We start from the raw sequence: 26,650 nt of genomic DNA on the forward strand, positions 1-26,650 counted from the left end.
TTCACTTACTCATTAACATCAGAGACTTTAATAGATGCAGGCTGTCTTTAGATGATTGATTACATACTTGACAACAGAGATTTAAACAACGCACAATTAATTATTTTCATAATTATCTTCCCATTGAGATACTAAGTGAATATGTGTAGTCACATAGAGATACTAAGTGAATATTGAATATTCATATAGAGATACTAAATAATCACATTTTCAGTTACATGGACTGGTTTCTCATTAAAGGTTTTTGATGGTAGGATAAAAGTTTTTTGTTATTTTCATCAAATGCTGAAACAAAGATATGGGTTAGATTTCAGAATTCTCTGAATTTCCAGTGTGCTTTGATTCCCACCATATTCAACCAAAACTTCAAGAAGACCTAAATTAAATTGGATTTCTTGAGTGTCACCAAGGTTTTTGGGGGAGAGAATTGAAAAAATGGGAGATATCCTCAAAAGTAATTTTCCTAATAGATTACTAGAATATAAACTCCCTGAGGAATGTGTGTGTGTGTGTGTGTGTGTGTGTGTGTGTGTGTGTGTGTGTGTGTGTGTACGTGTGTGTGTGTGTTCACTACTTGGCACATGGTAAACATTCAATAAATATTACCCAAGTAAATGAAGACAAGAATGAACCAATTCATTCAGCCAATAGACTTGGGACATGTTGTGAAAAAGTACTATGTCAAGGTAAATATTTGGCAATGCAATACAAGATGTTTTCTGTTCAGCTAGTGGAAGAAAATTTATCTTTACTACCTCAAGTAGAAACCTGCTTCTCTGGTCATTTATAAAGTCAAAGAGAGTCTTTTTTGCATCTGCACCTGTAAAGAATATTGAATATTATCTTTAATGTTCATTATCTTTCAAAGATGCTATATGGAAGAAGAATAAAAAAGTAATTACATTCAGCATGTATCTAGGCTTAATTTTGGTGTCCAATCGTATTCTAGAGAATTCATTACTACCTATTTGGGTCCTGAAGCTTAACAACGTCAATATCTTTGCGTAAGTCCCTTCAAGTCAGACGAGGGGAGAGGGGGAGGCTTTTTCTAAGCCTATGCTGCAACGGACAAGATGGAACTGCTTAAAATCATAATAGATAGTCAATCTAGACAGAAACCTGGGGTCCTCAGGCAACATGTTTTTTGACACCACAGCTGAATTTGTATCAGGAAAGAAGATGATCATTTGATCATGTAGAAAACAAGACAGGAAATACTAAAAAAAAAAAAAACTATGAAAAGTTTTTTTCCCCCCAGTTTGGAAAATTATACACATAAATCACTCAGCAGCGGTGAGGCGTGGCCACGCAGTAACATGGACACAATCTCTGTTTCTTCCAAGCTGAAGCTTTAAGAATTACTACCCATTTCTCTCTGGCTCTCCTTTTGCTGTACCTTCTGCAATGTCCCAGATAGGGATTGTTGCTTTAGGAGGAGGAAACCAAGGGGAAAACACCAAATTTGAAAGACAAACAATAATTATTCTACCTCTGGCTTTTTAGAAAGCTACTGAAATAGAGACTCAAAAGTTAGCCTAAGTAGTTTATGACTTGGTTACATGTGGTATTGGCAGAAGGAAATGAAGCAATAGATTATAAAACACTCAGTGACTTCTTAATAATTGTTAGCCACTATTATCTAGACAATACAATTAGAATGTGCAATCATTTGATTTTGCAGGCCATTATATAATAGCAACAACAATTGTACTAGGTGTTAATCACTATTACTTGGGAGGTAACAACAAGCTTTGGAGTCAGACAGGCCTTGACTTGACTTCTGCATCCCCTTAGAGCTTTGGGGTGACTCAAACTCATTGAACTACATTCATCAGGTACAAGGAAGAGGCAAACACATGTGATGGCATTTTGTTGAGGATTAAACTATATGCCAAAGTAACCAGCCCATAAAACATAGCTCTCTTTTAAATCTTAAAAAATATTATGGCTGGGCACTGGTGGCTCACACCTGTAGGCCTAGCTACTCAGAAGGCTGAGATCTGACGATCATGGTTCAAAGCCAGGCTGGGCTGGAAAGTCTGTGAGATTTTTATCTCCAATTAATCACCAGAAAATTGGAAGTGGTGCTGTGGCTCAAGTGGTAGAGCACTAGCCTTGAGTGAAAAAGCCCAGGCCCTGAGTTCAAGTTCCAGGACTGAAAAACAACAACAGCAAACTTTATATAATGGAAATCATCAATACTCATATAAGAGGAGAAGTATCTAATGGACCCCCATGTACTTGGCACCTACTTCAACACTGTTAACCTTTTATCCATCTTATCTTTGGTCCCTCTCCTCCATTTCCCCTTTCTGGAGTACTATATAGAAAAATCAGAATCCTTGGATCATTTTATCCATGAGTGCTTTTGTATATAATTCACCCAGACAAGGCAGTTTCAAAACGTAAGTATACTACCACCTTCACCTCTAACAAAACTAACAGTATCAGGGCTGGGAATGTGGCTTAATAGTAGAGTGCTTGCCTGGCATTCATGAGGCACTAGGTTCGATTCCTCACTAGCACATAAACAAAAAAATAATAATAATAAAAAACCCTAACAGTTTCAGCTAGATGCTGGTGGTTCATGCCTGTAATTGTAGCTATTCATGAGGCTGAAATCTGAGGGTCATGGTTCAAAGCCAGTTGGGGCAGGAAAGTCTGTGAGACTCTTATTTCCAATTAACTACTCAAAAAAAGCCAGAAGTGGGGCTGTGGTTCAAATGGTAGAGCACCAACTTTGAGTGAAAAGGCTAAGGATCAGTGTCCAAGCCTTGAGTTCAAGCTCCCAGTGGGAGGGGAAAGGAACCAAGTCAATTTCCCTCAGAATTCTTTCTCAGATATATGACTTGCTATTTTAAATGTACTTGATGACTTTCAGCTCGCCATTATATGTAAAATCAGACTGAGACATAAAGATAAAACCCACCTATAATCAATTATTCTTTTAATTATTTTAGTTACTTTTAATTAGCATCTTATAATATTTTAGATGCTAAAGGTCAATAAGATCAGGGTTGTATTTGATTTTGTTTTTGCAATAACACGCAAGCTTATTTAATTCCATTAGCTTCCTAGTTCTATGAGTTTTCCAGCACGAGCAATCCTAGTTTCTCCAACCTTAGAAAATTTCTATATTTCTACATCTAAAACTCAGTAGGAGCTGGGTGCCAGAGGCTCACACCTTAATCCTAGCTACTCAGGAGGCTGAGATGTGAGGATCACAGGCAAGGAGGTCCATGAGACTCTCAGCTATAATTAACCCCCAGAAAACTGAAAGTGGCTCTGTGGTTCAAAGTGGTAGAGTTCTCACCTTGAGCAATGAAGCCCAACGGGTGGCACCTGGGCCTTGAGTTTAAACCCCATGACTGACAAAAACAAACAAAAAACAAACAAATCTCAGTAGGGATAATCAGAGTCTTTAGTTTTTTAAGTTACCCCGCCCCCACCTTTGCCAGTGAGTTTCCTCCTAAAAGATGTGAAAATCAGTTAACCTTTTTGTTGGAAAGGTATGTTTCTTATTTAAAATAGACTTCTCTCCTCCCTCTCAACATCTATATATAAAGATCCTCTCCATCACTGTGAGACAGCTGTTTTTCTCACCTCCAGAAAATTCCCCAAATTACCTAAGGTAATATTCAAAATCATGTTGTCCAAGAAATAGTCATTCAGACTTACCTTCTGTCAACCTGAGAATGAGAGTCGGATCTAGCCCCATATTTTCCAATGAACCCCCTGGGTCAGAGTAAAAAGTCAGCTGGCTCAGGTGTGACCGGCTCTTCATTCGGGAGGAGAACGTCGTCTTCTGGTAGACTTTCATGCTTCGGTTCAAAACTTTCTCCTGTCCAAGTGGAGAATGACGTTAATAGAATGATGCTTTATTGACATAGTGATCTTATATGAAAATAATCTTTATAACATAGGATATTAAAAAACAAGCAATTCCAAATTCTCACCTTTGAAGGAGTGTGCACAGTCTTAATTTAAATTCAGTTTTTAATTTTTTCCCCCATAGGAACCTGAGCAGAAATATTTCTAGAAATTAACTGGGCACTGATGGCTCATGCCTGTAATCCAAGCTACCAGGAGGCTGAGATCTGAGGATGGCAAGCCCCGTAATGGAAAATCTGTGAGACTTTTATCTCGAATTAACCACCAGAAAACTGGAAGTGGTGGTAGAGCACTAACTTAAGGGAAAGAGCTCAGGGATAGCACCTGGGACCTGAGTTCAAGCCCCACAACTGACAAAAATAAACAATAAAAATTATATATATATATATATATATATGTATATATCTTTGGAGTCAGGTGCTAGTGGGTCACATCTGTATTCCTAGCTACTCAGGAGGCTGAGATCAGAGGATCATTGTTCAGAGACAGCCAGGGCAGGAAAGTCCATATGAGACTCTTATTGCCCCTTAGCTACCAAAAAAGCTGGAAGTGGATCTGGAATTCAGGAACAGTGCCCAGGCCCTGAGTTCAAGCTCTAGGATCAGCACACACACACACACACACACACACACACACACACACACACACACACACACACACACACACACACACACACACACACACACACACACACACACACACACACACACACACACACACACACACACACGGAGAAACTGAAGCTTTATTAAACTTTATTTCACCAATATGGGACTTTTGGTTTTATTTTCACATCTTGTCCAAAAGGCAGGCCAAACCTGTAAACTCTAAGGAAGGACTGGTTCTACAGAACTGAAAACTTGAGAGGAAACAGACCTCCAGAGTGGAGATATATTCATAAACTCCTGAATTTTATTAATATTCTTTCCATTTAATTTTGGGTTCAGTTCAATGAAACTATACAACATCTGCAGAAAAGTGATCACACCCAGATGAATCACACAGAGAAGAATCAACTGTTAAGCCTTTCTTCATTCTATTTTCTTTCCCTTCTAATCAAGGCTGAGAAAGTCCTGTTGAGCCTGGCCTCAGGGAGGAAAGGAAGAAATCTCTAGAAATGTGAACCTGCCCCTGACATCAAGGACCACAGAAATAGTGAGATTAGCTGTGCAGATACCACAGGAATGATTGCCTCATTGCAGATGTAGCTTTATACCAAATACTTCTAAAATGATACCCTCTCCTCTACTTTAATCCTCCCCCCCCCCACTACCAACACACACAGAGACATGTCTTATCCCTTTCAGCTTGGTAAATTTTGACTTGTTCTTGAACATTCAGTTCTAGTTAGCTCAGTGAAGCCTTTACCTGTGTGTGTGTGTGTGTGTGTGTGTGTGTGTGTGAAATACCCTTCCTTCTGTCTTTTCACCAACCAAGATAAGTATGCCTTTCTCTGTTTCCTGTGCATGCCTATGTTATTATAGTCTATCAACTCTAACATGCCATTTATTTTATGGTTTTTAGAATAAAGATGTGTTGTTATTTTATACAGGGACAATGATGGATGACACTGTGGAAGCCAGACTCAATTTCAGAAATGTGAAAATGAATTGGATGCCATTAGTTCATATCTGTAATCCTAGCTGCTTAGGAGTCTGAGATCTGAGGACTGGAGTTCAAAGCCATCCAGGCAGGAAAGTCCTTGAGACTTTATATCTCCAATTAACTACCAAAAAGCTAAGAAGGAAGGTATGGCTCAAGTGGTAGAGCACCAGCCTTAGGCGAAAAAAGCTCTCAGTTCAAGCCACACTGGCACATGTGCCCCCCTACACACACACACAAGGAAAATGTGGATGTGAGAATCAGGAAAGTGGGCTGCACCATATCTGTCGTACTGGATTATAACAGTATCTGTCTCCTCTCATTAGGTGGCAATCTTCACAGGTCTCTGCCTTGTACTTGATGTGATTATGCTGTTCCCCAAACAGTGTCCTCCACATATGACACTCACTGGGTCAATATCTGATACCATGTCTTAACACATAAAAGCTCAAATAAGAGCAAATTATTCTACCATTAGTGAGGACTGCAATTTTCACACACACACACACACACACACACACACACACACACACACACACACACACACACACACACACACACTCATACCTTTTTCTTGGCCGCCAATTCATTTTCTTTAAAAAGAAACAGATCTTTGACAAAGACCTTATAAGGCTTGTCCTTGTTGTCTGAGTCATGTTTTCCTTTACCTAAGAGACAGAGAGAGGTGGGGGGAAAAGGAAGGAGTCAGAGAGGGAAGGAAAGAAGGAAAATGGGAAATTTTCTTACAAGATTAACCAAAGAATAATTTCTTCCTCTTTTTCTTTTGGCCAGAAGGGTAGAGCTCCCCCTAGCAGGGGCAGAGTGAGAGGCATCGTGGGGTGCGTGAGACGGTAGCACGCAGAGACCTTGCCTCCCCAGGTAACGGAAGATTCAGCTCCCCAGCTCCCAGGCACAAGGCACAGACCTTCTGTGTCCCATGGCACCAAACTCAGTATTTGTAATGCTCCTGAAACCCAACTCCATAAAACAAAGCGGTCTTTAGCAGAGTAGCGGATACTATTTTGAGAATGGCTGGGATTACAGAAACCCCAGACACATTTCTTTTGGTAGATCTATGAGTTAGAAAGAGGGGGTGGGGGGGAAGAGGGGGAGAAAGCAGCAGACATAAACAAGAAGGTAAGGAATTTCCAGGTCCCCACAGAGGGCAGGCGATCAAACTGTTTGAGCCTGTTTGTGTGTTCATGGAGAAGAGCAATCTACTAGATTGCAGATGAAGTAAATTGTAGCTGCTCCAGCTGACAGATTAACCAGGTGGGGACTCTTCTCATGAGATGGGCTCACATCAGGACAAGAACAGGGGAACTTACTTATTAGGCTTTTGGGGCTCTGTGAGGCTTGAAGATGTCAGGGAAGTACTTGACATCTTAGGCCTGGATGGAGAAGAGACAGCTGAGGGTGAGTCCAAGCAGCGGGGTTTAAGGATAGTAGGAGTATGGAAGAGTACAAGAACATGGCCAACAGAGGTTGAGTACTCAAAGGGTCCTGGGACTGGGTGGCTATAAGGGTTAGTGTTAAAAGTGTTAACGCGTCTAGACTAAGAGGTGCCCAGATTAGACACTTTCAGAAATCCATCAGTTAGTTCATGAGCTCTTTGTCTCTCGTGCTTGTGGTGCAGCATTCTTGTTTATATCCTCACGAACTGTGGGGCCTAATGGCACTAGGTACAAAGCAAGAACTCATTGATTGATTTCCTTTTACCTCCCAAATTCAATCTTGATGACAATAAATGTGATGACATTTTGTCTCCTAGTCCTGTTCAAAGAAAAGGAAATACATTTTAGAACAATTCTGTAGCTATTGCATAAAGAGGCTAAATTCAAGTGCTAACCTTTCTGGTTTTTAAAGGAATCATACACACAGTCTCTATAACCCAGTGATTTCAGTTCTAGCAACTGATCCCCAGAAAAAGAATCAGATATCTAGGTAAAGAAAAAAAAAGCATAATGTTCTTTAAGTGTCAATAAATGAGAATTGAATAACTGGTATACCTGTAAAATAAATTGTCATGTGGCCCTTTAAAAAGATTCTATAGGGGCTGGGAAGGTGGCTCAGTGGTAGAGTGCTTGCGTTGCATGCATGAGGCCCTGGGTTCAATTCCTCAGCATCACATAAGCAAAAAGAAAAAAAGCTGGAAGTGGCGCTGTGGCTCAAGTGGTAGAGTGCTAGCCTTGAGCTGAAGAGCTGAGGGACAGGGCCCAGGCCCAGAGTTCAGGCCCCATGACCGGACCCCCCCCCCAAAAAAAAAGATTCTATAGTCACTATTTACCCTGCCTACCACATATTATAAGTAAAAAAAAACCCCACTATTTCAAGAGAATGGAAATCATATGAGTAAAAAAACAACACATGCAAAAACCTGACAGGTTTTTACCAAACATTACCAAGCTATTTACCAAACATTAAGGTGATTACCTCTGATTTGGCACAATCTCTCCTTTCATTCTGATCAGGTTTAGCATTAGGGTTAGGGGATTGAGGTACTCACCTGCGTTGTAAAATTTAAGCAACTGTTGTCCTCCTTCAAAAAAAAACATGAAAGACAAACATAAACCTTAAGAAAACAGCTCAGTTATCAACATAAATAACATGCTAATACAGTTATTCCTAATTAATGCAGGAGAAATCTATAATTCATATTATAGTTTTGTTCTTGAATACCCCTCAAAGACTGATTAAAAGGGGTTCCCAGCTGGGTGCTATTGAGGGATGGTGCCTACTGAGAGGTTTTTAGGTTATTCTAAATGTGCTTTTGAAGGAGATTCTGGGAGTCCAGTTTTTTCCTTTTCCTCTGTCTTCACTCCTGGCCACGAGATGAATGGTTTTATTCCACTGTGTACTCTTACCAGGATGTGCTATCTCACCAGAAGCCCAAAGCAACAGGGTCAACTGATCACTGACTTTCAAACTTGTGATCCAAAATAAAGCTTTAACTCTTTATAAGCTGATGGTACCAGATCATTTGTTACAGTGATGAAAAGCAAATACCATGATCATAATATCAAAAATTTTAAATACAGCCAGGATCTGAGTTTGTATTGATGTGACCCCCAAAATCCTCAGCCTGAATCTAGCTCACACATCTTGTCTTTATTTAAACACTTGTGTTTAAACATTATGTTTTGCATTTTCAAATAATGCATTAAGAGTATTGCTTATTTTAAATACTGGTTTTTTTTGCTTCCTTCTTAAATGTTATATCTAAGCCAAGCCAAGTCAAGCATCAGTGGCTCATGCCTGTAATCCTCACTACTCAGGAGGCTGACATATGAGGATTGTGGCTCAAAGCCACCAGGCAGGAAACTCTGTGAGACTCTTATTTCCAATAAACTATCAAAAAGCCAGAAGTGAAGCTGTGGTTCAAGTGGTAGAGCACTAGCCTCAAGCAAAAGCAGCTCAGGAACAACACTGAGTTCAAGCCCAGGATGGGCACACACACACACACACACACACACACACACACACACACACACACACACACACACACACACACACACACACACACACACACACACACACACACACACACACACACACACACACACACACACACACACACACACACACACACACTCCTGCATAGATTCTCTCAGACCCAATGTCTTTCCATTTTTCTCCCCACCTCCTCCCCACCCACCTTGGGCAAATACTGGGAGGAAGGGCTGTGCACTGTGCCCTTGCATGGTGTGGAGACCTCAGAGCTAGCAGATTTTTGTTTACCTGAAAGTCAGAGGCCACGAGGTCCTTGGCCTGCTCCCTGACCCACCTCTTCTGATTAGATCAGGAGCTGAGCACAAGGATGAGGAAATTACTTTCAGCCTGACCTCTGTGGCCCTGCTGGCGTCAGGTTTGCTGTTTGGTATGGATTTTCTGTTGACGTTTCTGACTAGAAACTGGAAAAATAGAACTGGAGGTCAAATGGCAGGAAGTATAGGGGAAGGAAGTCTGAAAATGTAGTCAGGTGATGGGGAAAATACTTTGCAAACTGACAAGATCAACAGGGATGTTAGTTATTACTAAGGAAAAATTAGTTATTCCCCCCCCCCCCCCGCCACCTACTCAACAGTAACCAATGAGAGAAATCACGCTTAGACATCCTGCTTTGCAAACCTCTTGTTTGCAGGTGCAATCAGATGCATTCACTTCACCTACAGACACAAATGCTCATGGAAAAGGATGCTTTCTGTAGATGAGCCAAAACTTTGGAAGCTACAAGAAGAGTGTGTACTTAATATGTAATACTTCTCTGAAGTGAGGAGTGGAACTGGTACTACTGTCTGAAACCAGATCCTTAACCCAATGGGCCAGCGAGACAAACAGCAGGATTAAAACAACCTGATGAAAGCAGGGCACCTGAGACTCACTTTTGTTGTTTTGTTTTTTTGTTGTTCCAGGGGCCTGAACTCTGGGCCTGGGCGCTGTTCCTCAGCTCTTCAGCTCAAGGCTAGTGGTCTACCACTTGAGCCACAGTGCCACTTCCGGCTTTTTCTGCTTATGTGGTGCTGAGGAATCGAATCCAGGGTCTCATGTATGCAAGGCAAGCATTCTACCACTGAGCCACCTTCTCAGCCCCCCAAGGCTCACTTTTGTTTTCCTAGCTACTCAAGAGGTTGAGTCTTGAGAGGATTATGGTTCAAAACCAGCCCCAAGAAGGAAAGTTTGTGAGACTCTTTATCTCCAATTAACCACATTCACAAACAATAACAACAACACCAAAACTCTAAGTGAGAGCTGTGGCTCACGTGATATTGCTCCAGCCTTAAGTGCAAAAGCTAAGGGACAGACTCTGAGTTCAAACCCCAGTACAAGTGCGAGTGTGTATGTGCACACACACAGACACAGAACCTAATGATGGTGACACTATTTATTACTCATTTAAAAGTAAGCATTGGCCTAAGTTATTTACTTTTTTTTTTTCATTTAAAGCTCAAACAAATCCAGAGAGCAGAAACAATTATTCCAGTAATAGGGACAAGAAAACAGGCTTAGGGAAAGCGTAATAACCTGAGCTCAAGTAGCGCATAACAAAAGCAGAAATCCCCTAAACCTTCCTTTATCCCTATAGTTTTAACCCATCCTTTATATCAACAGCTGCATGAATCTGCAACTGTTCTTGTAGTGGCAAAATAAGACAGATTAAAGTCAGCAGAACATTTATATTTTAATATTTCTCTGTGAATCAGTGGTAGCATGTGTTTCTGTTTCCTTTTGTTCTTTAAAACTGCATAAATAGGGCTGGGAAGATGGCTCAGTGGTAGAGCGCTTGCCTTGCATGCCTGAGGCCCTGGGTTCGATTCCTCAGCACCACATAAGCAAAAAGATAAAAAAGCCGGAAGTGGCTCTGTGGCTCAAGTGGTAGAGCGCTCTCGCCTTGAGCTGAAGAGCTGAGGGACAGCGCCCAGGCCCAGAGTTCAGGCCCCACGACCGGACCAAAAAAAAAAAAAAAAAAAAAAAAAAAAAAAAAAAAAAACTGCATAAATACACAGAGGTTTGTTATTTTGTGCTGAAGGGGGGGGGAATCATTTTTGGATTTTTCCCCCCTATGGTGTCTCTTTCCATCGCATTATTTCTTTTCAGTTGTTTTCCTTTCTCTCTTTTCCCTGGCCTCTCTTTTTTTAAGGTCCTGATTGAATGTGGTTTCTTTTTAGATTTCTTTTTCTTTTTGCCTTTCTTATTTTTTGTATATATTTTTTATTGTAAAAATACTGTACAGAGGGGTTACAGTTACATGAGTAGGGTAACGAGTACCTTTCCTATCGAGCATGGTTTTAGCTTTGTTTTTCTGAGGGAGTTTTTGCTCTTGGCTCTGTAGGATTTGTTGGTGGGGTTGGCAGTGGTTAGACAGTGTCTAACCCAAAGTAATTAAGCATTAACACAACACCAGCCCGTGTTTCCTAGCAATAGATGGAGAGGAAGAGGAAGAGGAAGAAGAAGAGGAAAAAAGGTGTGAGATTCACAGACCATCTTTCTTACACTTGAGGAGAGTATACTCTGGGGTACGGTTGGGATGGGTGGGGCGGACCGGGCTGGGCTCGGGCTGCGGCCTGCTTTACCTCTGCGAGTTTGGGCCCAGGTGCAGCTCCAACCTAGCCTTCAGGAAGCCGTAGGGGCGAAGTGGGCAGAGGCGTCCGGCGAGGATCCGCGTGGTCTTGGATCTATCCCCCCTCACCCGGGTTCCCCTTCATCTTGGGGACGCTCTGGAAGCGAATCCTGGAGCAGAGCTGACCAACCGAAAAGTGCGGGCGCCCGCCGGGTTCCTCCACGCCGCGTGACCCCACGCATCGCATCTCCTGCCCAGGGCAGCCTCCCCACCGCCCCGCTTCCTGTCCCCCACCTTCTCTCCATCGCACCTCTTCCCACACACCCCTGTCCACACGGTGACCCTCGCGCTTCCTCCCTCGGCTCACCCCCTTCCCAGTGGATCCTCTCTGCGCCCCCAGATCTGTCCCCAGCTGCGGATTCTTCTCATCCTGTCCCCTCCTGGAACTCCATCTCAGGTTCTGTTCCCACCCCGCCCCCGGCCTCTACTCTTGGACAGACACACACACACACACACACACACACACCACACACGTGCACACACCACACACATGCACTCATAGACATGCACACACATGCACACATACGCAGTGCACATATACACATACACACATACAGGGACACAGTACACACAGGTGTGCACAAGTGTGTGCACACACCACACTCGTGCACACACCACACACATGCACTCATAGACATGCACACACACACAGTACACACACACGCACATACAGGCACACAGTACACACATGCACACCCGTGCGTGCACACACCACACACGTGCACACACCACACACATGCATTCAGACATGCACACACATGCACACACACGCAGTACACATATACACATGCACACATATATAGGCACACAGTACACACAGGTGCACACGAGTGTGTGTACACACCACACACGTGCACATGCATGTGTACACACATGCACACATGTACATGCATAAGGCATACACACATACACACCTGCACACACAGAGGCACGTGTGCACGCACAGAGGCTGTGCCCACTCCCGGGGGGGGGGCTCCTTTCCTGTCTCTCACCATCTCTCACTGTCTCTCCCGTCGGTCCCCTCCGGGGCTCCCTCCCAGGGTCCCGTCCCAGCACTCCCCCATCCCGGCAGAGGTCACCCCCTTTCCCTGGCTAGGTAGGTGATCCACATAGCCCATCATCTTGCTCTCTCCAGGCGACGCATCTTCGATTCCCTTCTCTGAGAAGTGGGGACACAATCTCTACCTCCCTTAGCCCCAAGCGTGTAAGAGTGACATAGAAAAGACCGGAGGCCGTGACCGAGCGCATGGCGGATTGTCCTTCTCGGTGGCACTTGTTACTGTCACCTTTTTCCCGCTTATTGTCCGCCCCCCTGCCCTCCCCGGCGCCCGAGGGCAGCGGCTGCCAGTGCCCGCCCCGCCCCGCCCCGTGCTCTGGATGCTGGAGAGGCCCGCGCTGGCCCGCCCGCACGCCCGCACGCCCGCACGCCCGGCCGCCCTCCCGCTGCCCTAGCGCGGCGGCCTCGCGCCCCGAGGAGAGCCAGGAGAGCCGGGCCGGCGCCATGGCGGGCGGCCACCGCCTGCTGCTGCTGGAGAACGCGCGCCAGGTGGTGCTGGTGTGCGCCCGGGGCGAGCGCTTCCTGGCCGGGGGCGCGCTGCGCAGCCTGGCGGTGCTGGAGGGCGCCAGCCTGGTGGTGGGCACGTAAGTGGCTGGGCGCGCACGGTGGCAGACAGCTGGCGGGGGGGGGGGGGCTAGTCCTAAAGACTAGGATAGGCTTGCACTTAAACACCCGAGGCCAACACCATCGAGACACACCCCGCCCCGTCTGGTTAACCATCCATTCCATCCATTCCGGTATGGCTTGGGGTTTTTCTTTTTTCCCTTCAGTACTGGGATTTGAATTCGGGACCTTGCTAGGATGTTGTTCTATCACTAGAACCCCAACCCTCACCCCCCCACCTCTATTTGCCTTGGTTATTCTCTCCTCCCCTCCCCTCACGTCCTCTCTCCTCCCCTCCCCTCCCCTCCCCTCCCCTCCTCTCCTCTCTCTTCACCTCAGTTCTCCCCTCCCCTCCCTTCTCTGCTCCTTTCCTTTCCTTCCCCTTCATTTCCCTTCAGTTCCCTTCCTTTCCTCCCTCCCTCCCCCCTCTCTCCTCACGTTCTTTCATTTCTTCCTTTGCTTCCATTTACTGGCATACCTATCGTTTTGGTTAGCGTTTTTATACGAACAGAGGCACACAGGCTTTACCCCTTTGTGTTCCTCCCCTAAGAATGTTCTCCTTCGGCCTCACTGTGTGTGAATGCCTACAGTCCTGTATAATTGATCATATCCTGGAGTAGTTTAGGTCTAGCTTCTGCTTATTTATCCGTCATTAGTCTCTCTGAGTTTGGCTTACCTCACTTCATATGATTTGTTCTAGGTCTATTGCTTTGGTTATTGTACGAATAGGATATTGCATCTGTGCACAGTCTTGACTAAAAAACCCCCTAGTTAGGCTTTTCATGTAGTTAGGATGAGCTGCTACCAAACCCAGCTATTATGAAGTGTGTGTGTGTGTGTGTGTGTGTGTGTATGTGTGTGTGTGTGTGTGTATGCACGCATGCACGCGCGTATGCATGCAGGTCCTGGGGCTTGCACACACATATGCATGCAGGTCCTGGGGCTTGCACTCAGGGCGTATACACTGTCCCTGATTTTTTTTTTTCTCTCAAAGCTAGCTCTCTACCACTTGAGCCACATCTCCACTTCTGGCCTTTTTTGGTGGTAAATTGGAGATAAGAGTTTCCCCAAACTGGCCTTTCCAGCCCAGGCTGGCTTTGAACTGTGATCCTAAGATCACAGCCTCCTGAGTAGTCAGGATTACAGGTGTGAGGCTCAGCACAACCTGAATTTTTATAGAAGACCTCTCTTGTACCTTGATCTGCACACTCAAACCTGAGAACTAGAAAATGCTTACATGGCAGTGGCTTTGAATGATGAGAAGTCAGGATTTAACCTGATTACAAGAGTTTATTTTCAGTTGTTTCCTTTTAACCTTTGGAGCTTCCTGCCGAACGTGAATTAGAGAACAGCCAGAGTTTGCTAGGGCCACTTGGAGTAAGAGTGGGGATTGGATGCAGAACCCCATGCCAGACCTGTGGGGCTCCAATTGCCTGGGATTTCACAAACAGACCAAGGCTTATCTGAGACTGCTTAGGGTTGCATAATAGCCTAGTGTTTAGGGTTTGTTCTAGTTAGCACAGGGCAGAAATAGTTTCTTACTAAAAAATGTTAAAATAATATATCTGATGAGAAAGCTGAGAAAATATCTACCTAGTGGTGGGAAACAGAGTATCTGTAGAAATGATAGTAATATAGCAGACATGAAGTCCTAGGTTCTAAGACATGTTCTCTATAGCCATGTGCTCATTAGGACCACATAAAATAAGGAAGAAAAAGGACAGAATCGACTTGTGGGCTGGAAGATCACTTTTTTTTTTAATTTGATCGGCTACATGGTTCTCAGAGTTTGTTGGGTTTGTTTATATTAAAATGTATTTGCAGGCTGGGAAGGTGGCTCAGTGGTAGAGCGCTTGCCTTACATGCATGAAGCCCTGGGTTCGATTCCTTAGCACCACATCAGCAGAAAAAGCCTGAAGTGGTGCTGTGGCTCAAATGGTAGAGCACTAGCCTTGAGCTGAAGAGCTGAGGGACAGCGCCCAGGCCCAGAGTTCAGGCCCCTTGACCGACAAAAAAAATAATTAAAAATTATATTTGCAAGAATATTCAGAATTTTGTGTTGCTTTCAATTTACCTACTTATTCATTATTTTACATACCTGCCACGTAATTATCTGGTAATGTCCAAATTTTCTCTTTTTTTTGTGAATATATGTGTCAGTATTGGGGCTTTACACTCAGAGCCTTATACTCTTGCTTTCTCCCCCTTCCCCCACTCCAACCTATTACTCAACCACATGAGCCACATTTTCACTTCCAGCTTTTTACTGATTACTTGGAGATAAAAGTCTCAGGGCTTGCCAGGGGCTGGTGGCTCACGCCTGTAATCCTAGCTACTCAGGAGGCTGAGATCTGAGGATCGCGGTTCAAAGCCAGCCCAGGCAGGAGAGACCGTGAGACTCCTATCTCCAATAAACCACCAGAAAACTGGAAGTGGCGCTGTAGCTCAAGTGGTAGAGCGCTCGCCTTGAGCTGAAGAGCTGAGGGACAGCGTCCAGGCCCAGAGTTCAAGCCCCACGACCGACAAAAAAAAAAAAGTCTCAGGGCTTTTCTGTCCAGCCTAACTTTGAACTAGGCTTTTCAGATCTCAGCCTCTTAAGTAGATATAACTCAGTAATATCAACTAGTAGCCAATTCCTGTAAGCTGTAGATATAGAAGATGGGCCCTGGAATAAAAAGTGCTTTGGGAGATTCTAGAAACTTCTTTCTAAAATTTAAAAATCTCAATGCTTACCTGTCACAGGGCATTGCATTTATTCATTGAGATCTCCAAGTCTCTTAAATTAAGCTGTGTGTGGGAGGGATTATAGATAACCTTAAAAAAACTTCTGACTCTGCCACCAAGAGGTGACAGAAGAGAATCACAAACTATCACCCCCTTTACAAGTGTCCCAGCTAAAGTCTAAGAGCAAATTGAAAATGTTTAAATGAACAAAAATAATAGGAATGCAAACACAGTTTCACCCATAAAAACTATTTGAATGCTTCAAGGGAGAAGCCAAAATGGACTGACATTTTATCGTCCTTTTTGAAGGCCAGTGAGAGTTGGGTAGACAGCAAACCTAAATGTGTAGACTCTTTTTATCCACTCACCATAGATGAACTGAGCAGTTAGGGAGATACAAAAATGATTAAGACTGGTTCTGTCCGGAAGAGCTATGTAGTGAGGGACAAGACATAGGAAAAGATAACTGGAACACAGTGTGATGAAGTGCAAAGCTAGAGAGATCTGTGCTGGATGGAGCTGATAAGGGCCACGCAGAGGGCTGCTTAAATGAACGGGGTATATGATCCGTAAGAGAAGAGCAATATTTAGGATGATATACATAAGAAGAAACACATCATCTTGCTATGCTAAGCTGGACCTGAGGTGTATGTCTGTATTCCCAGCACTTGGGAGGTTGAGGTAGGAGGACTGTGAGTTAGAGGCCAGCATAGACTACAGAGTGATATCTTAACAAGCAAATAACATAGTAACCAAAATGTCTTCCTTAAATCACCCTCCCTGCCATTTTCATGATAATCACCCTGTATCTTCTAGGATTTATTTGGAATTGCTGGTTAGCTTGACTGCTACCAAAAAATTATGTGGACTTTTTCTTCCTAAACTGTTCAGAAATTAAACAAAGAACAGCATATCCTTCTCTGTTCTTCTCCTCCCCTTAAAAAGATTACCTGTGATGATGGGCATAATGGCACATGTCTGTACTTTTAGCTGAGAAAGGAAAATTGTGAGTTCAAAATCAGCATGAGTTATATAGTGAGACCCTATCTCAAAACATTGAAAGCAAAGGTCTAGCGGAATGGTGTCTGTGACAATTTAGGGCTGGTTTGTGCTGAGTGGAACGTCTGAGAGCCCCTCACACATGAGGGGCTATTTATGGTGCAGTTTGTGAATGGCAGGTTGTGGTGACATAATAGTTTTTCAATAACAGTGTTTCCACTGCATGTGCCCATTTGCACAAGGCATTTGGTTGTGATGATATGGATAGGTAGAACAAAAACATGAAGGCTTACCTACGGTTCCTTAAGGACAGCCAAGAACAATGTCCACATGTGCCATTTAAGGAGGGTTCCTTTCTAAGGATACCACTTTTATTAAGTTGTTTTGATGACAAAATTACCACCTATGGAGCGGCTGGGGCTCTAGGGTTGGAACTTGGGTGATAGGTTTGCACCTTCTTCTGAGATTTCTACCTACTTCCTTACATCACAACCTTGCTCTACTGTGCACAACCCACTTTCTCACAGTCCTCCACCATCCAAGATGGTTGCTCCATCTCTAGTTGTGTCTTCTTTCCAGTCAGTGAGAATAGAAAGTGAAAACAATCCTATTGGCTAGAACCTCATCACATACTTCTTCTTGGCTGATGGGATGAAAAAGTAACTTTTTTCCTGAGTGGTCACATGTCCAGCTAAAATTTAGGGGGTCTAGTCCTGTAGGAAGGGAAAATGGCCATGTTGGGGAGCAGCTAGCAATCTCTACTACACATAAGTTGGCCTTTTGTCTTTATGGTGGCTACAGTCACTCTCTCAAAAACTCAAGTTCAAGAGGGAATCACAACAGTTAAGTGTTGGCTGGTTGACAGTATGGTATCTGAAGACATTTTAGATCATTAGCTTTCTTGCAAGAAATATATTAGGGGCATGGTTGACTAGCAGATGGGCTTTGGGGAAGTGATTGGACCTTAATTCCTAGATGGCATTATTGGAGGTGGTGAAGGGCAGGAGGTGGGACCCAGTTTGAGGAAGTAGGTAACTTAGGGGGGAGGAACGGGGGGGGGACTTGTCCTGCAAGGCTCTGCTTGCAGAATCTTCTGTACCATGGTGGGCTTGCCCATCTGAAACAGGAGCAAAATCAATAGTTCCTCCTTTTAAACTGTTCTTTTGGGTAACTTGGTCACAACAATATAAAAGTAAAACATGATTTCCCACAAAATTGGTAACTATTAATTGCATTTTTCTCTAGTGATGGGCTCATAAAAGCTATCGGTCCTGCTGATGCTATCCAGCGTCAGTTTTCTGAAGACACTTTTGAAGAAAGAATTGATTGTTCTGGGAAATGTGTCCTACCAGGTATTTACTTCCTTCCCCTAAAACAAACAGCTTCGAGAGCTGTTTTGAACAGTCACTCAATGAATGTAAAGATGGAGAATAGCAACTAGTTTTAAACAGGTCTTATAATGTATGACAAATATTTGTGGGTCCATGTACTAAATTTCTCCTTTGGAAGGTCTGGCCTTTTCACAACCATACTTTCCCCTGCAAGGTTGATATATTAGTCTGTCCTTCTTCATTTGCCTTCTCCTTCTTGACCTTCATTGATTGCAGGTTTGGTGGATGCACATACACATCCTGTCTGGGCTGGAGAAAGAGTTCACGAGTTTGCGATGAAGGTAACCTCAATGGATGATGGGATATCAACATAGGGTACAAAGATGAAGTCTTCTCTACCGAGTTCATCGGCTAGCAGACTTTGCCACATTCAGTAGTCTTGTGTTTTTCTTTTCCTTAGCGCTAAGTAGTTGTACAAAGCGGTTGTCATTCAGCAAAGCAGCTTATGAATACAAAGCATCCTGATCAATGTCACCCCTCTCAACATCCTCCCCCCTACCCCCAACCCTCTCAACATCCTCCCCCCTCCCCCCAACCCTCTCAACATCCTCACCCCCTCTCCTACGCCACTCCTTCCCTCACTTTTCTTAATTTTGTAGGGTGTGCATTGAATTTTTTACTTCATTCTCCCCATCTACATCTTCTTAACGCATATTTTTACTTGCTGGAGTATAGAAAGCAAGTAGCGACAAAGCTAACTTATTTATAAATTCTACCAACTCAGATGCCCAAATATGGACATGTAAAAGCTGCCTCCATTACCCAGAGATTCAGATGACTGTAATGAGATTCCCTGAACTCTTTTCTTACCTTTCGTGTGTGTGTGTGTGTGTGTGTGTGTGTGTTGTGTGTGTGTGTGTGTGTGTGTGTGTGTGTGTTGTACTGGACCTTGAACTCGGGGGCCTATGCTCTTGCTTAATTTTTTCACTCAAGATTGGCACTCTACTACTTGAGTTTTTGACTTTTTAGTGGCTAATTAGAGGTAAAAGTCTCACAGAGGGCTCAGATGTAGCTCAGTGGCAAAGCCATTGCCTAGCATGTGCAATCTCCTGGGTTCAATTCTCAACAAGGAAAAAGACAAACAACAACAACAACAAACTCTCACAACTCCCTTCCCAGGACTGTCCTTGAATAGCTATCCTCTGATCTCATCCTCCTGAGTAGCTGGGAATAAAGGGGTGAGCCACATGTGCCCAGCTATTTGTGTTTTTTGTTTGTTCCCCCCTCCTTGTCCTGGGGCTTGAACTCTGTGCATGGGCACTGTCCCTATGTTTTTGTGCTCAAGGCTTGTGCTCTACCATTTGAGCCACAGCCCCACTTCTGGCTTTTTGTGGTTAATTGGAGATAAAAGTCTTACAGACTTTCTTGCCTGGGCTGGCTTTGAACTGCCACCCTCAGATCTCAGTCTCCTGAGTAGCTAGGCCAGCACCTCAGCCTATCTTTGCTTTTTAAAGCATGTTAAGGGGCTGGGAAGGTGGCTTAGTGGTAGGGTGCTTATTTAGCATGCATGAAGCCCTGGGTTCAATTCCTCAGCACCACATAAACAGAAAAAGCTGGAAATGGTGCTGAGGCTCAAGTGGTAGAGTGCTAGCCTTGAGCAAAAGAAGCTCAGGGACAGTGCTCAGGCCCTGAGCACAAACAAAAACAAAACCAAACAAAACATGTTAATAGGAAGGATTGGGGCCGTGGGTTGTTAAATACTGAGATATTCCTGTACTAATGTATTGCTGTCCTGAGAGCCTCAGCTACCCATCAATGCCCATCTCTGCCGTCCAATTCTTTCCTGGGACCCCATCCCCACCCCGGCCTCCATCCCACACTATCTAAGTAAGAGCAGAAGAGTCTGGAAGATTCTAAGAGTTGGAGAGGTAGGGGCTTTCAGAAATAGACACATCCATGCCACTGTCCGGTCAGTGGGTACTGGAGCTGACCGCTCCTTCATCACCTCTTGCTCTCACTCCTGGAGGTAGGTCTGTAGACGCGTCTGCAGCCCTCCTGAGGGGGCCGTGCGTTCAGTTGGCAGGAGCCACCTACATGGAGATCCACCGGGCTGGAGGGGGCATCCACTTCACGGTGGAGCGCACGCGCCAGGCACCGGAGGAGGAGCTGTTCGGCGCCCTGCAGCAGCGGCTCCAGTGCATGGTGCGGGCGGGCACCACGCTGGTGGAGTGCAAGAGCGGATACGGCCTCGACCTGCCCACGGAGCTCAAGATGCTGCGCGTGATCCAGCGCGCCCGCCGGGAGCTGCCCATGGGGATCTCGGCCACCTACTGCGGGGCCCACGCAGTGCCCAAGTAATGCCGGTGGAGGGAGGGACGGGGTGTGACTCAGGCATGGCTCCCCGTGGGCGTGGAGGTGCAGCAAGGAGACCCGCAGATCACCACCCTCGGAAAGATGTTCTAGTTCTTCGCACGGCCAATCACGTTGCCCATCTTGTTGTTGTTGTTTTTCTCTTTGTCGGTCATGGGGCTTGAACTAAGGGCCTGGCTGCTGTCCCTGAACTTTAATGCTCAAGGCTAGTACTCTACCACTTTGGGTGATAGCATCACTTCTGGTTTTCGGGTGGCTAATTGGACATCAGAGTCTCACGGATTTTCCTGCCTGGGCTGGCTTTGAACCATCATCATCAGATCTCAGCCTCCTGAGTCACTAGGATTACAGGCTGGAGCCACCAGGCCATGAGCCCTATCAGTTTTTCTATACATTTAATGATGAAAGAAGAGGAAAGGTTGCAAGCTCTTTGGGTTAGCAAAAAAGAAAAGGTCCCTCGTAGGTCCTTTCACATTTTACTCTTTGAGTAATTTCCTGTGCTAGTTAAGTAGCATAAAGCATTGTAGCCATGGTAACACTCTACTCTGGATAATCACACCTTATCAACTAGGAAGCTCAGAAGGGATTTTTTTGTTTTGTTTTGTTCATATATTTACTTAACTTCAAATGCTTGATCATTGCAAAGGGTCTTGTTTGCTTATTTAGTGCTGGGAGTAGGGCTTGAACCCAGGGCCTTGCAATAGCTTAGCTTTCTCAACACAAAGGGTGATGCTCTACCACACTTTCACCATATCTCCACTTCCAGCTTTTTCTAGTTAATTAGCAGTAAAACTCTCCCAAATTTGTCTGCCTAGCCTGGCTTTGAACTGGGATCTTCAGATCTCAGCCTCTCAGGTAGCTAGAATGAAGTATCCAAACTTCATGGGGTGGTGGGACTTCGAACCCACCATCAGCAAAAGGAGTCACCAACCCTTAGTCAACCAGGCTAGGAATCTTTATTATAAGCCATGACAGCTGCTCTCCACTGTCAGGGCAGTGAAGAACTGCAGCCAAGCTCTCTTGCAGCAAGGTTTTAAAGGGACACGCAGGCCACACGCAGGTGGCAGTGTATGTGAGAGCAAGCGGGTTTACAGAAGCAAAACTAGCAGTTAGTGATCACAAATCACGATTACAATTTCAATAAGCAAAGCAGTAAGTCATAGAGGCAAAAGTTACATTTCCAGGCTCCCCCTTCGTTTCATTCCCAATCAGGTTTTAGCTGACATTTACCAGAACACATCCCAAACTTCTTACTTATCACATTCAAAAGCAAACTACCTTCCAGGTTTCCTGGCTCTTTCTGAGTTTCCCTATTATTTAACACACTTAGTGTGTCTAACTCCCTAATTTTCTCTGAGTCTCTACTTCCGAGAATTTCCCTTAATAATGAACCTAGAGTTTCCACAAAGAGGTCCTGCCTTTAATGCTTGCCCTATTCTTACAGTATGTATTGGCAGTTCAAATGGGATGCGACTAGAGAACAGATTTAGAAAATGATGGATGATATTAATTGGGGTACACGTGGGAGCTTGCAGACTTAAGTAGGCTACTAAGCTCTGGAGTCACACACTCCTCCTCTCCCAAGGGAGGGGGCCTCAGGGGAGAGAGTAAGTTCCCTACAGCACGAAGGACAGCCAGACAGCAGGAGGGATTTCCTGCTAGTGAGCAGTAGCTCAGATGCCCTAATTTTGGTGAGGGTCACCTTAAGTGTAGCTAGGATTACAGGTGTCAGCCACTGGTGCCTAGCTCCATTACAAAAGGTTTTAGCCTTCCCTTTATCTAAACCATTTCTCCTACATAGCTTTACATGGCTTTACTCCTTATGCTTACCTGCCCAGAGCCCTTTTGATCCTGGAATTTCTAGACAGAAAGGACCATGGTTCTAGAGCAGAAAGATCTAAAAGAGATCCATCTAAAAGAGATGGAGCTGCAGCATTCAGCATCGATGACAGGTGTACACATGCTATACACTTACAAACATTATTTGAAAATTCAGCCATTTAAATTTATTTTATATTTTTACTTCTGTGATCTTCTAAAAGTATAACTTATTTATTGGAGATGTAAAAATTGCATATATTGTGTACAACATATTTTGCAATGTGAAATGTGGGATGTCCATTTCTTATGGTGAAAACATAAGAGATTTGTTATTGGAAAAGAAAAAGACAGGCTTCAGTCAACTATTTGTTGTCACCTGATTTCAAGTGAAAACTGATCTACTTAGGTCAGCAAAAATGAAGGATGTATAAAGTATAAAACCACTGAAAATTGGTAGCTAACTATTAGTAGCTATAATCCTAGCTACTAAGGAGGCTGACAGTTGAGGATTATAGTTCAAAGCCAGCCTGGACAAGAAAGTCTATGAGACTTATCTCCAGTTAACTAGCAAAAAGCAGTTTGAAAGAATATAGTACACTATTATTAACTATATTCAACATGTTCTAAAGAAGTATAAAAGTTTAATGCTAATATCCATTTGCTCTCCTCAATCAGAGGAAGTAAAAAGTTGTAACATTTCAGATTCACAAAACTAGTTCGTAGAAAAGAAATAGAATGTGTAATATTTCCAGAATCTTTGTGATACATTTTAGCATGTGTCTACAGACAATTGTAGATGTTTCGAACAAAATATGAAGTGTATCTGAAGTGTATATATGAAGCCAATCTGCTTTTCCTTTTCCTTTTTTTTTTTTTTTGCTAATGAAACCTGGATTTGATTCATTTAGCTACTTCCAACTTTTGAGTGTGTGATATAAATATTTAAAGCATGAATTATGCATCTGTAATATAGCGCCCCCTAACATCCTACTCTATATGATGGTCTTAAATAGAAATCATTTCCATAAGTGTCCTCCTCATTGCTTCCCTCCACCCATCCACCCACATAGTTTCCCAGGAATTTTCTCCAGCTGCCAGTGAGTGTCTGAGATCTATATCTTGGTTCCACTGATTAAGCACGACATGTAAATCATTGCTAAATGATGTGGCCAAAGATATGGAACCAGCAAGAGGTAGAGCTCTTTATTCATCTGACTTTTACAAAAGGCCCAGCTCCAAACTGGGAGTGTGGCTTAGTGGTAGAGTGCTTGCCTAGCATGCATGAATCCCCGGGTTCCATTCCTCAGTACTACATACACAAAAAAAGCTGGAAATGGCACTGTGGTGCAAGTGGTAGAGTGCTAACCTTGAGCAAAAGAAGCTCAGGGACAGCTCCCAGGCCCTGAGTTCAAGCCCCAGGACTGGAAAAACTAAAGCAACAACAACAACAACAACAAACCCAAGCATCCAAAAGGTCCTTTAAAGTATCCAGGGCACAGAGCTTTAATTCTGCAGGTGGGTGGCCTTGGGGGCATTCCCAAAGACAATACTGGGGTGCTAGGGTGGTCGAGCAATTTACATCTCTACAGATAAGGTGGGAGCAGAAAAGAACTCTTACTTTTGTTTGTGGGTCATAGGGCTTGAACTCAGGGCCTGGGAGCTATCCCTCAGCTCTTCAGCTCAAGGCGAGTGTTCTACCACTTGAGCCACAGTGCCACTTCCAGTTTTCTGGAGGTTAATTGGAGATAAGAGTCTTACAGACTTTCCTGCCTGGGCTGGCTCTGAACTGTGATCCTCAGATCTCAGCCTCCTGAGTAGCTAGGATTACAGGCGTGAGCCATGGGTACCCGGCCAGAAAAGAACTCTTATGGATACTTCCACTATGTAGGTATAACCCAGTTAGGAGTTCTGAGTTTTAGCTTTGATTCTTATCTTTTCAAGGCTTGAAGTCATGCTCTCTCTCTCTCTCTCTCTCTCTCTCTCTCTCTCTCTCTCTCTCTCTCTCTCTCTCTCTCTCTCTCTCTCTCTCTCTCTCTCTCTCTCTCTCTCTCTCTCTCTCATTTCTGGCATCAGAGGGAAGACTGCCACTGAAGCTGCTGCTGACATTGTCACTAGCCACCTCCCAAAGCTGCAGGAACTTGGCAGAAACGGGGAAATACAGGTTGACAATATAGACGTGTTTTGTGAGGAGGGTGTCTTTGATCTGGATTCCACCAGAAGAATTCTTCAGAGCGGGAAGGAGATGGGGCTACAGATTAACTTCCATGGGGATGAACTTCACCCCATGAAGGCTGCGGAGGTATGATGACCTTTGCCCTTCCTGTGTCAACACATACTTGCACATTCCTTTGTTCTAGGTTAGCGTTTCCTTCTGAAAAGAGAGAGGATGGGGAGGACAGTATGCAGTTGGTCTGATGGAGCCTGGGAAATTCTGATCTCTATTAGAAACCTTGTGATGGTTTTTCTTTTTTCTTTCTTTCTTTCTTTCTTTCTTTCTTTCTTTCTTTCTTTCTTTCTTTCTTTCCTTCTTTCTTTCTTTCTTTCTTTCTTTCTGTCTGTCTGTCTGACTGTCTGTCTGCCTTTCTTTCTCTTTCTTTCTTTCTTTCTTTCTTTCTTTCTTTCTTTCTTTCTTCCTTTCTTTCTTTCTTTCTGTCTGTCTGACTCTCTGTCTGTCTGCCTTTCTTTTTCTTTCTTTCTTTCTTTCTTTCTTTCTTTCTTTCTTTCTTTCTTTCTTTCTTTCTTTCTTCCTTTCTTTCTTTCTGTCTGTCTGTCTTTCTGTCTTTCTTTCTTTCTTGTTTGACCATTTACTTTGTTGCTGTTGTTTTTTGTTTTTTTGTTTTTTTGGTGCCAGGAACTTGCTCTTGGTAAAACTACACCCCCAGCCTGATTATTTGCCTTGATTAGCAACTGCTCACAATGTGAATAGAAAAAGAAGCATATCTATGATCTCATCTTCTAAATTCATGGCATTACTCTGGTTGCTACACAAAGCTATACTAACACAATGTAATAATTTTACATGTATCTTTATGTCACTTGTAGATCAATGTTAGTAAAACACACCATTATTAGCCACAGAGCAGTGTTTAAATGTATGCTCAGTATGTCCTTCCCATACTCACCTATTCACACTTGTAGTTAGTGTGCATGTGTGTGCACATACCTGTGTGCACTAATCTTACGGCTTGACTCAGGGCTTGGGTGCTATCCCTGAGCTTTTTTGCTTATAGCTGGCACTCTATAACTTGAGCTACAGTTCCACTTCCTACTTTTCTGTTTGGTGGTAATTAGAGATAATACTTTCATGGACTTTCCTGCTGGCTTTGAACCATGATCCTCAGATCTTAGTCTCTTGAGTAGTTAGGATTACAGGCATGAGCCATTAGCACCCAGCTGCTCATTTATCCTTTTAAGAACATTTGAGCTGGGTGCCAGTGGCTCACGCCTGTAATCCTAGCTACTCAGGAGGCTGAGATCTGAGGATTTTGGTTCAAAGCCAGCCCGGGCAGGAAAGTCCATGAAACTCCTATCTCCAATAAACCACTAGAAAACGGGAAGTGGTGCTGTGACTCAAGTGGTAGAGCGCTAGCCTTGAGCTGAAGAGCTGAGGGACAGCTCCCAGGCCCCATGACCGGACCCAAAAAATAAAAATAAAAAAAAAAGAAAAGCTCAACTACTTTTAAAAAAATTAAAAAAGAACATTTGAGTATATACTGTGTGATAAGTGCCATTTCAGATATTAAGAATTCAGCAGTGAGGGGCTGGGAAGGTGGCTCAGTGGTAGAGTGCTTGCCTTGCATACATGAGGCCCTGGGTTCGATTCCTCAGCACCACATAAGCAAAAAGAAAAAACCTGAAGTGGTGCTGTGGCTCAAGTGGTAGAGCGCTAGCCTTGAGCTGAAGAGCTGAGGGACAGCGCCCAAGCCCAGAGTTCAGGTCCCACAACTGTACCCAGCCCCCCCCCCCCGAAAAAAAAGAATTCAGCAGTAAGAAGGTCTTTGCCATCTTGAGTCTAGATGTCTTTTCTCAAAGCTTTATCTGTAGGTGTTGGTAGAATAATTCTTTTCATATAGCCAAGGCCTCATGTTTGATCCTCAACACACACTCACACGTGTGCGTGCACACACACACACA

The 26,650-nt window shown here is 44.0% G+C and overlaps 2 protein-coding genes across 3 annotated transcripts in view; one reads left to right on the forward strand and one right to left on the reverse strand.

The window, feature by feature from the left end:
- The window catches only part of Ccdc38 (coiled-coil domain containing 38), a 42,456-nt gene extending 30,760 nt beyond the window's left edge, over window positions 1-11,696 (reverse strand). For both annotated transcript variants that reach the window (XM_069990293.1, XM_069990292.1), the window contains exons 1-7: window positions 11,565-11,696; window positions 9,232-9,404; window positions 8,000-8,032; window positions 7,213-7,266; window positions 6,061-6,161; window positions 3,679-3,841; window positions 756-820 (exon numbers count right to left, since the gene is read on the reverse strand). In XM_069990293.1, the coding sequence (XP_069846394.1) occupies window positions 756-820; window positions 3,679-3,841; window positions 6,061-6,161; window positions 7,213-7,252 (369 nt within the window). In that variant the 5' untranslated portion in view covers window positions 7,253-7,266; window positions 8,000-8,032; window positions 9,232-9,404; window positions 11,565-11,696. The remainder of the gene's footprint in view (window positions 1-755; window positions 821-3,678; window positions 3,842-6,060; window positions 6,162-7,212; window positions 7,267-7,999; window positions 8,033-9,231; window positions 9,405-11,564) is intronic.
- A 1,353-nt stretch (window positions 11,697-13,049) lies between these two features.
- Amdhd1 (amidohydrolase domain containing 1) overlaps window positions 13,050-26,650 on the forward strand; it is a 19,235-nt gene continuing 5,634 nt past the window's right edge. The window contains exons 1-5 of the mRNA XM_069990403.1: window positions 13,050-13,252; window positions 18,240-18,346; window positions 18,602-18,666; window positions 20,402-20,679; window positions 24,590-24,815. Of these exons, the coding sequence (XP_069846504.1) occupies window positions 13,113-13,252; window positions 18,240-18,346; window positions 18,602-18,666; window positions 20,402-20,679; window positions 24,590-24,815 (816 nt within the window). The 5' untranslated portion in view covers window positions 13,050-13,112. The remainder of the gene's footprint in view (window positions 13,253-18,239; window positions 18,347-18,601; window positions 18,667-20,401; window positions 20,680-24,589; window positions 24,816-26,650) is intronic.

Source organism: Dipodomys merriami, unplaced genomic scaffold, assembly GCF_024711535.1.
Source record: "Dipodomys merriami isolate MVZ:Mamm:240054 unplaced genomic scaffold, mDipMer1.0.p SCAF_10, whole genome shotgun sequence".
Taxonomy (NCBI): Eukaryota; Metazoa; Chordata; class Mammalia; order Rodentia; family Heteromyidae; genus Dipodomys; species Dipodomys merriami.